Source organism: Gymnogyps californianus, chromosome 12 (assembly GCF_018139145.2).
Source record: "Gymnogyps californianus isolate 813 chromosome 12, ASM1813914v2, whole genome shotgun sequence".
NCBI lineage: Eukaryota > Metazoa > Chordata > Aves > Accipitriformes > Cathartidae > Gymnogyps > Gymnogyps californianus.
The window spans coordinates 3,862,335-3,875,459 of record NC_059482.1 but is presented as its reverse complement, the minus strand read 5'-3'; the positions used below and the strand labels follow the sequence as shown (position 1 = coordinate 3,875,459).

The window sequence follows — 13,125 nt, the reverse complement described above, 5'->3', positions numbered from 1 at the left end:
TGAGTAGTTTTAAATAGGAGTTTGAAAAGTTCATTAGAAGGACCATATGGTATGAATTGTCTGTTGTTGCTGACAGAGGTGTCCAGTCCTATATTGCTTTGTCTAACTATGGATTTAAGTTCTGTTCTTTAAGACTGAGATTTTAATGTTCACAAGCCATACAGAAAGTTGGTTTGTACAAATGTTTTTCAGATGATTCCTAGACCCTGAGAGAACCCCTCCCAGCCCTGAGATTAGGTAATGACAGCAAATTAGGTTTTGCCTGAAAAATGTCTTTAACAAGCTTGCACTGTACTGTGCATGCATATTATCACTGTGATGGCTGCATAAGAAGCTGTGGAAACTAAAATGGAATGCTATGCTTATGCAGAATTTTTATAAGATAATGACATACACTGACCATGTCACTCCTCGTAGTCTAATTTTTTTCTATACTTCAGTATTTAACTTTATTACGGTATTAGAAGATCTGTTAATACTTACTAGGAATAATCAAATCACGGCTGAAGCTCTAATATGCAGAACTCTGTTCAGACTAATTAGTACTATGTATTCACAGCTTTTGCTATTGTACACAAACTTTGTCCTTGGAGCATCTGTTGATACTTGTTTCAATATGTGTGTCATGTTGTTCATGACAGATATATCTGTTTCAGTCCATTCAGAAATAGCACTGTGAATTAGATTGAAAGAAAGATGCCCAGAAGCAAAGTGGAAAGTCAAAACAAACAAAAAATTACCTCTCATTTTTTTCAAATGAACTTGACACAATCGTATGGCAAATGAGCTTCTGCCAGTCATTCCATAGACTAACTATATAGTAGCTACTGATATTTATTATTCTAATCCTGCTGTAAGGTGTAAAGTTTAATTCCTCAGCGGTAACTTCCTAATTTGTATGTTAAATGCTAGAATATCAGTTATGCTCTTGGCAAGATTTTAGCCTACAATGGTCATGTTGCACCTTCAGCTAAATTACCATTGTGCCGTAATTGTAAGGGATGTGTTTTTGTTTTCTGCTCCCCACTTGCCCTGAGTTGGCTCTTGTGATTGTCTAGTGTACAGTAAGCTGATAAGTTCACCAAAACCAGGAAAAAAAAAAAAACCACTTGGATTATTTTTTTTTGCTAGGTTAGCTTTCAGTAACACAAGTGCTGGAAGCTTGCTGGAGAGTAGAGGAGCAGGACAGGAGTGCAGAAGTGAGAACTCTCACTTTTGGCTGTGGTAGACTTAACTCGCCCATGAAGGGCAACCATGTTCTTTGTTTTGAAGCAATTACTATTTTTTTAACTGGGATTTTGGAAAAGAAGCAGAAGTCTCAGATTATTTTGAACTGGTAGGGATTTGAAATGTGCCCAATAATTCATTCTTATCGTGTTTGGAGGAATATTAGGTGTTACCAGTTGTTGCTTGTGCTTTTTACTGTTGTAACAAAGGATAAAGAACTAGCTCTTGGTTCATGCTTTAACTAACAAGTTGCTCCATAAGCAGATGAACTAATGAGGAATAGTTTTGTTGTGGATTGGTGTCCCGTATCGCTTAAAACCCCATGCCCTGCTTTTGCAAGCAAATGAAGCTGTGGCTGGTTTTGAGCTGTGTGTCCTGACAGGTCAGCCAGTGTATAGCACTGATAGCCAGTTAGTGTTGCTGCTGAACAGTTAGGAGACGCCTGAGATCTCCCAGCCCTTCCCTCTTAAGTGGATGTCAGGCAGCAGCTTTCCACCTCCCTGCCTCTAGGCTGCTGATTTTTTTTAAAAGAAACTTAAGTCCTCCTTTCTGGTTGTTGATAGCTAGTCAGAAATGATTACAGAAGTAGTTGGTGAATGGTGGATTGACAGGCATGGTGTTATAAAATACTTTCTTATGGGTGTAGGGGAGAGGTGAAGAAAACTTGAAATGCAGGCTCTTGTTAACATGATTTAGAGAAATTAGATGTGTATGGAGAGTTTTTATCTTTTTTTAAAGTTTCCTTTTGACTGGCAGCAAGATTGAAATTGATACATGAAATGTGTTTACTTCTCATTTAGTTAGGTTAATAGATGAAAGCAGAAAAGCAATTAACATCTGTATTATGTATCTTTGTTCATTAATTCATAGTATGTTGGTATTGCATGTGTAAGTCAGACCTCAACACACATTGAACATTTGTTACTCTTCATTTGATATTAAAAAATAGGTACCCTTCTAGATTCTTGTTTCTTTTACTTTTTTTTTTTAAAGCTAAAATTTTTGTCTACGGACTTTTCTAGAAAGTATTTGGAGAGTTTCAAAACAGTTATGTTGACAGTTAGGTATCAAAACATTCTCCACTAGACTCTGTCCTCCCATAGGATTATTTCTGAATAACTTTTTTTCCTTAGGAACTGTTGCTTGCTTTTTGTTGTGTGTGTTTAAAAAAAACACCCGTCTCATTTTTAGTGAGTGTCTGTGGTATAGTTGAAAATATGCATTTGTTGACATGTCAAACATAATGTAAGTTGCACAAAATCTTTAAAGTTTAGTGGTGTATCAGCTTATATTCCTTTGGAAATAGTATCTAGTGTTGTTTGGTTCTGTAGTAACAATCTTAAAAATTTGAAATGTGTTTTTTAGCCCCCCCATCTTTTAGGAAACAAAATATTAAAATTAATGTCTTTGAAACAGTAGCATACATATCGTAGACCTACAAAACTTTAAGTACTAAAATGTGAGCTTACCTTTAATATTAATGAAGACTCAGTTTCATTAATTTTATCTCTTTATTTGATAGTTAATGGAAATAGTTGTAACTGAAGTATTCAGTGTTACTGGTTAGCACGCATGCATTATAAAACTAATTAAGTTCCATGAAATTGCAGTACTTTGTGACTGACAATATTTTGTGATACTGCAGTCTGCCATGAGAATATTGCATAGTGTTTCTTTCAAGAGCATGTCAAAGTTCCAAGGTAAATAAATAACTAAAAAAAACCCTAACAAAAAAACCCCAAAACACCCCCAAATCCAATCCTGCTCATAAGTTTTTCAGTACTGCTTGTATGTACAAGTTAAATGCTGACTTATGTTGAGGCATATCTGTTGTATTTCTTGTCATAAAATCATATAGTCATATATATTGTATTCTCATATAGTAATATATTCAACTGTGATAAAATTAAATAAGTTATTGATGAGCCTGAAGTTTCAAAAGCTGTAATTGCAGTGTTTCCATACAGTTAATGAAAATATTTCTCAGTTATTAAGGATTATGGTAAATCTTTACACACCAGGAAAACCAAACCAAAGCTCCCAAAAACCAAGCTCCACATGTGGAATTATTTTTAAAAGTTAAACAGGTAAAGGCTTGGATTTTTTAATTGTCAATGGCTTTAGAAGAAGTGTGGAGTTAAATATTGTACCATATTTTATACGCAATTATCCAGTAATTCACTTAATGCAGAGTATTGCTAAAGTCCTTGGGCTTTAATAGTTTTTCTTAATAGGTGAATTTAATAGGTGTTATTTGCAGTAACTGTGCAGTGATTTGGAAAATTACATACTCCGTTTAAGAAAACCTGAATTGTACTCTGTTGTCTTTAAGAAAATGATGTTTTGAAATAGTCTTCAGGATTGAGATAGAGAATAAGAATTATTTTCATTTGAGGGAATGTAGCTTGTTCACTGAGTTGCAGGAAAATATGGGTTTTTTTCTTGATTTTGTAGCTTTTTGATTAGATGTCATTCACTAACTCAGGTTTGCTTTCTCTTGTCTAGGGGAAGAGTATCAGAGAATTGAATTTGGTGTTAATGAAGTTATTGAGACACAGTCATCTGTACTAAATAACACCGACTACAGTATTTCAAGTACTCTGAATCCTCAGGCTCCAGAATTCATTCTCAGTTGTGCACCTGCTCAGAAAACCCCTGATGATACTCTCAGTGAAACAAACTACAACTCCATTGACTGCCAGTTCACTGACCCAACCCTCGCTTTGGACAGCGGTTCTAACGCTGAGAACGATGGCTTGTCGGGAGGCCTTGGACAAAGAGAGCGTAAAAAGAAGAAAAAAAGACCCCCAGGATACTACAGTTACTTGGAAGATGTCAGTGATGGCATCACTCCCACAGAAGCTCTTGTTAATGGCCATGCAAATTCATCGGGACTAAACAGTATAAGCACGGAGGATACGGAACTGACGGGAGACATGCCCTCCCTGGCCACACCAAGGACTTGCAACAGCCCGGACAACTCTGTGGACTTCATTAATGAAGCTGTCTCTGATGATTCTGTTTCTAGCGCACTAGACAATACCAGGACTGCAGGGCAGCCTGAGGTATGCCGTGTTACTAATTCTGAACAGTTTTGCATCCCCTCAGAGACTGGCAGAGATAGCCCTTTAAGGACAGCTGTTGTACAGTCTTATGCTGGTACTGATACTACTGAAAATCTTGGCGTTACTAATGGACAAACACTTGAATCCTCTGGTGAGGACACAGCTGCCAATGGGGTAGAATTGCACACTGTGGAAAGCACTGACTCAGACCAACCTAAGCCTGAGGAAGCTTCACCTACTACTGAGGCAACAGTCCCGGTTGCAGGATCAGTCCCTGTTAATCAGCCTGCAAAATCGTGGGCTAGTCTTTTTCACAATTCCAAGCCCTCTGCTTCCACATCTGTGGTCTATGTTGAGACTAAGTATACCCCTCCTGCCACAGCTACTCTGGTCCCTGAAAAACAGGTTGAAGTCAAAGAGGGACCTGTTCCAGTTTCAGAGGATCCTGTAGCCATAAAGATTGCAGGTATAGTTAATACACACGAGTGGATGTTACACTGGAAGGGTATTAACTCTGCTTGTAAACAGGAGCGTGCAATATCGATAGAGAAGATTCCTCTGTTAATGTTCTTAATAAGATGACTGTTCAAATACTGCTATGAAAGATGTAATTTAAATAAGCTAGTTTTGTATCACCCTGAGTAAACATTCCAACGAGACATTACCATGTCGTTATCCTAGATGCCGTAAAACTATTGCTGCTTGTCAAACAATATGTTTAAGGAATCTGTGATTTTTAAATAGGCTGGTTGCATTCAGCTGTGTGCTGTTGTAATAAGGAGAATACGTTAGAAAAGTTTGTTCTGAAAATGGTGTGTTATATTATCCAGTATTTACAACCTTGTAATGCATTCCATTACAAGAAAGGAAGAGTATTAATATATTTATGCTAAAGTAGCTGAAATTACTGGACACTTACAGTAACTTAAGTGTAATGTCTAAATAGGTCTCGCTTCAGAAATTCTAATTCAGGAAATAGTTTCTATGTTTATTGATTTGCTGTTTGAGAGGTCTGTCTCTCAAATTTTGAAGAATTATCCATAACCATTATAAACAACGTTATTTTATTCAGAAACAGTACTGGCTATTACCTGTTCAAGAATAACCATAGGAAACTGTCCAGAGGGTACATCAGGAAAGGCAATGCGTGATACAAGGGCTTTGACCATTGGTCCTGTCATATTTGTTGTTCTAATGAGAAATGCTAGAATGTGCATGAGATCGTTTTTGCAGATTCAGTCAGAAAACATGAAGAAAAATATCCAGTTGGTTGCATTTTGTGTCACTGACTCATGAGTGTTGGAACAAAAATAATTATTTTAATATGTGAAATAGTCCGTATGTGAAAAGGCTTGTGCAAAATCCTACTATTTATGCTACAAGCTAATTTACAAGTACAATGGCATTTTGTGTGTGACGGCTTCAAGTCAAAGTTTTCTACTCTAACCAGAAGCTGACCTGAACGTTTCTTTTCAGAATACCCAGAAGTACATGCCTGCCTCTCATCGCCTCCTTACTCAGTAACGGTTTCATTACTTCAAATTGTTTGTTGAGAGGAAAGCTGTCAGAATAATTTACATTTCTGTGTATTTTTCACTTAGGTGTTACAAATGCAGTTAACTGTATTTAAAAAATATGTATAAGCAGGTGATTATGGTTTGTATGAACCCATACATGTGGAGTATGTTGTACTCTTAAAATCTTAAGCTCACATTTGGTGATGAATTTTAACTTAAAACTATTTTGTGACAACCGTAAAGCTAGACCTGCTTGCCATAGATGAAAAGTTTTTATCTTGTCCAAGTTGCTTCAGCTTTAAGTTAACTTTCTGGACTTCTACTGTTTCTGTACTATTTTTTGCCACCAGGTGGGAGCAAAGCTTTTTATTTTGTCTTTAATGTATTAAAATAGCAATGCAATTTTTATACAGTTTTCTTCTGCACCTTCACTATTAGCTAGCTGTTTTTGCAGAGGAGTAATCTGAGTATAGATCCTTTTCCAGTGAAAAGGAACTAATCTTCTCATTGTAGCTGATTTAGGTAGGAGTTATTGCTGCAATTCCTGTAATTCAGATGCTACTGATTTTGGTATAAAACGTTTACTTGAAGATCTGAATGCCATGTAATCAGTGCTTTGCTCTGCAAAAAGGTGACTTTCTTCATTGTCTGTTCTTTTTTTAATGTTCTCTGTCCTGTTTGGAAAATAGGTACATTAGTGCTTTGTTCATGCACCCACACTCAAAAATGTGTTACATGAGTTTCAGTCTATGATTTCCAGACAGATCACTTGCTCTGTTCCGTAGGTACTTAATTTCAAATCTTCTGCGTAGCAATGTTGTATGTTTTTCATAGGTAGCGGCTGATTGTGTTCGTTGTTTTCTGTGTGGCTGAGTTGAGATCCTGTTGTTGGATTTGCTGGGAATTCACCAGTTTCAACTCATGCCAGTGGGAATGAATTTTTGACCACAAGTGCCATAGGGTGCTAAACACAGGTAAAATCTAGACCTAAAGTATCTCAAGTTTAGCAAGGAAAATTAGCAAATCTTCTGACTTAATGTTGGAGCTCTGAGGCCCTTCTGTACAGTTTTTATTTAGAACAAGTGCTCAGGACACAAGAAGATAAGTTACTTTTCCAGGGACAAATTGCTGGTTTGTGCCTTAATTTCACCAGTTATTACAAGGGAGGTTAATGATTCACAGGCACCTTGAAGATAGTTTAATGCTGCTTGATTCAACCTGCAAAGGTCTGTGGTTTCTTAGTCCTGAAATTTAAACGAAAGCTACACAGGATAAGGAGATGAAGATCAGGACTGGAAAATAAATCAAACAGACAAACAAATTTTGTGTTAATCTTGATGAGAAAAAAATACTGAAGACTTAATTTTAGCAAGTGGCTAAGGTGTGTGGTGAGAAGCTTTACTGGCAACACTAGTGAACAAGTTAAAGGAACTTCTGAAGCGAACTATGAACCATTGATGTTTACTTGGCAAAACTCGAGGCAGATAACATCAGAACAGTAGAGAAGTACAGGTACAGCACTTGCATATTTAGAAAGGGACAACTGTACTAATTATACACCTTAGCCTAATTTAGATGCTAGGACAAACATTTTAATAATTCGTTTCATAAGGTTATAAATGGTCCATATTTGTAAAAAATAAGACTCTCTTTCAGGCTTCACTTGCCACGTTTCACAGTTACTACCCTCTGATGCATAACCTGATGATAGTTAATAATGCCTTACATAATGTTCTAAGTAAGCCAGGGAAATAAGTGATTGGGAAAGCTAGCCATTCTCCAAGTAGTTTCACTGTTCTTGGTAACTTTAGGAAAAATTTCAATGGGAGAATCTAAAAAGATTTTCTGAATCATGTTTTCTTGCAATGTTTTCATTGTGGATGATGGAATTAACAGTGCATGTAAAAATTGTTTACAGCAGGCAGGATTTCAGGTAAATTGAAGAACACAAACATTAAGATCTGACTAAATCTGGAATGATTTAAAATTAGAAGGAGGGGAATCCAGTAAATGCAAGTGTGGAAGGGTACACCAGAACAGAAATCAAACGCAAGCATACAGTACGAAGAACAAATGGTTGGTAATAGTATTAGACAATAAAAAGATCTGGAAGTTCTCTAGGGAGTTGATAAGTGTCCTTAGTCAAGCTGAAGAAGACAAAGTTTTTTTTCCAGTGTGTGTAATACCAATCTACAGGGAAAAGATGGAAGATAACTATAATTCTGTTGTTGCTGTTGAGGACTCGATGAAAATGCTAGTCTTCGGGCATTACTTATCAAGGAGGATGTAGTGCAGCAGCGAAAACAGAAGTAACATTTGAAAACCATACTGTTTCGGTAAACGTGGAAAATTTGGATTTACTTTGTCTCAGATGAGATTGTTACATGGATGTAACTTCAAATACATAAAACAAATTCATAAAGAAGATGGCAATTCACTGCTCTCCCAAGACTGTAGTGAGCAAGACAAGAATTAGTTTAATTAGTAACAGAGGTGTTTCAGTGTTACATAGTAGAAAAATTTTTCTTACTACTAAAGCTAGGTAGGCACTAGAGGAGGTAGTTGTGGCATGGAGGCATGCAAGGTTTGGGGTTTTTTATAAACAACTTCAGAAATTTAGCCTTTTGTACTATCAGACTGCATTCGTGCAGAAACTGATTTCATGTAGGGTTGTCCAGCAGTGTTGTCCTGGCATTTTTTGTCATTGTCCAGATTTGAAGAGAGGTCTGAGTGACATACATAATATTTGCCAAATAATGGTCTCAAGCTACGCATTAAATTGTGAACTTGTAACACATATGTCTTCAGCATGGAGACCATATCCACATGGTTTCTCTTTCGTTAAACTTTAGACTTGCATTGATTAGGGAATTATTTTTTTTTTTTTAAGTTTGACAACTATTTGTAATAACACCTGGTGAATGAACTTTAGCAAAATGTCTGTTTACCAACAGAAATTTCTAAACATGATGATATTGTTCTACATATGTTTTCAAATCAAGGCCACGTTTCACAAGTCAGTATCCACCAAAGGGAATGTGAATTCTTTCTGGTTAGTGATGTGTGCTTTATAACAGGTTTTAAAATTTTAAGAAGGTTTTCTCATGGTTGTAAGTGTATTTTTCTTCTGATACTCTTGTAAAAATTCTTTTAGTTATTGTGTAAATGTTAGGTGTGAGATGAAAATGTGGTATTGAATGTAATTGCTGTACAGAAAAATAATTCTTTATGTTAAAAGAAACAAAACTCACTGTAATTGCTCTAGATGTTGTTTACAAAGCAGTTTTTTGACCACAAGAGGATGCTAAAGGTCCTAATAATATTTTTGTTTAGTATGATACAAAAATGGGGAAAAAGACAGTTAATGTAAAAAGTTACTGATAGACCTTAAAAATAAATACTTTTTTTATTATTTTTATGCCAATTTTCAGTGGTGCTTAGTTATATTAACAGAAAGATTGTATGTCTGCACAACACATTTCAAACTTTGCTGCTTTAACAATATATTCTGAAATATGTGAGCATTAATAATTTGGTAAATATATTTCAACACTCGCAGAAGAATTTTCATCTGCATCTGTGCTAGGTGCTAATGTCTTCCCTTTTACATCTTTTTGCTGTCTGCCCTTTCAGGTGTGAGATTCTTTATGTAATAGAAGACTGATTTAAATATTTTCTATTTTTTGGCATGTTTTCATTTGGTCAGAACTGGTGGTGTCAGCAAGAAATATGATCTTATAGGTAAAGAGATAGTTCGGAAATAGAAGGACACGGATTTTGTTTGCAATTCTGCCACCTCCTCTGCTTCGTTATGGCTTTGCCTCTGCTTTTCCGTGTCATGTTATCTTGTCTGTTTAGGTAGTCCTTCTAGTGAACAGCTCAAACTCTTTAAGTTTATGCAGTGTAGCATATAAAGGCTTTAGAGGCCCTCACATTTATTGTAAAAATAACCCCCTTGCTAGACAATTGCTATGTTTATTTGCATTTTTTATTCTGTCTTGTATACCTCTTGTCCTTATTTTGCAAATTTAAAATATACCAGAACCAATATTTTCCTTAAACAGTTTTTATTTAGGTAGCTAAATAACAGGTCAGACTTCCTGGAAAAACTCCCCCTGTTGCTCTCAGTTTCATAACTGAGACAGACTGACTTATATGCAGTGGTTTCTAATTTTTAAGCTTGGGCCACTGCTGAAGTTTTTGAAAGCAGGAGAACAGTAGCCATTATATTATGTAAGCCTACTATCTTGTAGCCTACTATCTTGTATCTTTAAGACTTCCTTGGAAGTCTTAAACCAATAAATAAAACATACTGTTCCAAAGACCACGTTAACATCTGTCTGTCCTGTTTGCACTAAGATATTTTTGTTTTAAGATACTGTTGAAACTTGTGAACTGAGACTGCTGTATCATGTTCATCTCTGTTCAAAGCAGAATAATTTGGGAAATACTTTGTAAAATTTGTGGCAAGGGATTACAGCTAATAGGATTTTATATCTATATATGTATATATCTATATAAAGAAAAGTATCTGATTTTAGGAAAACAAAACCAAATAGGTCTTCTCAGGTTTGAAATTACAATGATTAGTTTTTGTACCAGCATCCCCCTGACCCAAGTTCCAGGATGTCTTCTGTTGAAGAAATATGTCTGATTTGAAGTATGAGCAGTGTTTAAATGGAGTGAAAATTATTTGCTGAAGTTTCTGGGAATCTTGTTAATTGATTTGAATTATTTTGTAATGCACCAACAGATATTTGTTTTGATGGCTAGCACATGCATTTTGTTGATGCTCAATTTGCTGTTTCTCGTTCTGCAGAAATACTGGAAAATGTAAGACTAATACATAAACCAGTGTCTTTGCAACCGCGAGGGCTAATCAACAAAGGAAACTGGTGCTACATCAATGCTGTATCCTTACCTTGGAAAAAATTAATACACTTAAGTTAAAATTTGTATATTATATCTGTCAAAGTTTTTTCTGGATTATTCTGGTAAGTATTTTATAAAAGTGTTTGTCTTCCCATATCCTGCTACTGTGGTTGAAATGTGTAAGGGTAGCATCTAGAAATCCAGAGGTATTTTGGATCGTTGAACCTTGTGTCCAGGGTTCCCCTGCAGTTGGTTGCACAATCCTGTTTGCAGTTTGTCTCTGTTACTGCTGTCAAAATATTTCAGAACTGTTAACTTTCTCATGACTGAAAACCTTCTTGTAATTTCTAGTTAAGTTTACTCATGACTCTTTGTGCATCAACTTAAGTAGTTATTTCTCTTTTGTACTTGAAGTAACTGTTCTTACTCTTAGGCTTTGTTTTGGCAATTTAAGTGGATCATTTGGTTTTCTGTTGAGCAGGCTGTCGCTATATCATCTGTGTAAATGCAGTGTTTGAAATAATCCTTTTACAACAGGATGGAAGATTAGCTCGCTCTTAATGTATTAGCCTTATATTCCTCTGCAAAAGTAACTTTTACCTTGGGTAACAGAAATCTTCCTTCTTCAGTGCTGTATTATAATTTTTATTAACAATAATTTTTTAATTAATATATCTGTATCTCCTATGTTAGCAGTGGCTCACTGCAAGTGACAGTTAGGATACTTTTAACTGCTAGTGCTGCTGGTGAAAAATATTAAGAACAATTTCAAGACTGATCATTGAAGAACCTAATAACGTATTTCCAGACCAGCAATTGTGCTTTAAACTTCAGCTTTTATCTAACCAATTCTGCACTCATCTGATTGTATGTATTAGCTCCCATTTTTTCAGTCTTAAAATGTTACATGGGAATTTGTTACTCTATTTTTGCACACTATAGGGATCAAGTTAATATATCTCTCTAGCTGTTGAGATTGCTGCCTTTTTTGTCATTTCCCTGCCCCTCCAGTCTTTTCATACATTTCCTCTGTTCACTGTTCTCGCCAAGTAGCACAGATTTTGATGCTTTTAAAGTATTTTCTCCCAACACACACTAGTTTTACTGGTTGCTCCAAACTCTTCTTCACACTGCAGAATGTTTCACATCACAGCGGGTTTGTTTGGTTTGGTTATGGGGGTGAATCATCACCTTTAACTTGAAGTCTGTCAGCTGGCTTCTTCCATTCTTTTCAGAAAACGTGTTACAGGTTGTCACTTGCCAATTTTCAAATTGTTAATTTTATGAAGTCTTTCCTATGAAAGTTCTTTTCCTCTCCTGCTCCTGGAGTAAATGTTTCCTTCCCCTTTAATTAAAGTTTTTGACATTATGAAAATGTCAGTGAAATCACTGCATGTTACAAGATGCCGGGGCTTTTTAGTGTAACTTCTGTACATTATTAGTTAATGTGATAAAAGTCCATCCATCTGTTCCAATTTAGTTATTGGATTGGTCTACATAATAGAGTTAGCTTTGTTTTGCATGTAATTTTAAATATAATTGAATATTTGGTTAATATGCAGATTACACTTTCTGAATATTTCCTTAATGCCACTGCATAGACCCTGCAAGCCTTGGTTGCTTGCCCTCCAATGTATCATTTAATGAAGTCCATTCCAATGTATTCAAAATCGCAGCGGCCGTGTACCTCAACACCAATGATAGACAGTTTGTAAGTAGCTTGTTAAAAAAAAAAAAAATTCTGTGATCTGACTAAGCTTATTCAGAAATATCTAACAAATGATTGTTTACTGCAATTGTTGAAAGTTGGTATGTATCCAGAAGTCTTTTTTGTGTTGGTTTTTTTTTTTTTTTTGGTGATACGTGGCTTTTATAATGAACTCGGTATTTTACAATTGCTTGACTAGTCAAGGAAGATACTTCCTGTTGCCTGAGGAATATCAGTTTTAAATAGTGTTTAATGTGCAAAAATGAACCGTGAGAGCTGCAAGAACTAACCTAACACCTTGGTTTCATTAGCAACGATCAGGTTAATTTTTATGTCTGAACTTTACTCAGACTTCATTATGATATTCTTCGATACTTTTTTTTTGGCAGTCAGTAATGACAATGATCTAATTTTATTATTTGTCCTTCTGAGTCTTAACTTGCTGCTCATGTCTAGTTGTTCCTTCCATTCTGTTTCAGTGTTCGTTTAATGAATGAGTTCACTAATATGCCTGTACCTCCTAAAGCAAAACAAGGTGAGTGGGAATAGGGGGAGAAAAGTCTTAAGATCATGATAAGAAGGCTTTGGGGTAAGGATCTGCATTGTGTGATGTACTTAAGACCTTTAAGTACTGGTGCTTGATTCCCTTCACGGCTCTTTGGACTTTTGGGGCTTCTTGATATCTTAAAAAGTTTGCTGTTGCTTTTCTGTCAGTGTTATGCTTTTTCGTATTGGT

At 35.8% G+C, this 13,125-nt stretch overlaps 1 protein-coding gene across 1 annotated transcript in view; it reads left to right on the top strand.

Annotated features, from left to right (window-relative positions):
* Nucleotides 1–13,125, top strand: part of USP10 (ubiquitin specific peptidase 10) — a 52,548-nt gene that overhangs the window by 25,308 nt on the left and 14,115 nt on the right. The window contains exons 4-7 of the mRNA XM_050904016.1: nt 3,733–4,758; nt 10,629–10,720; nt 12,283–12,392; nt 12,869–12,924. Coding sequence (XP_050759973.1) covers nt 3,733–4,758; nt 10,629–10,720; nt 12,283–12,392; nt 12,869–12,924 — 1,284 coding nt within the window. The remainder of the gene's footprint in view (nt 1–3,732; nt 4,759–10,628; nt 10,721–12,282; nt 12,393–12,868; nt 12,925–13,125) is intronic.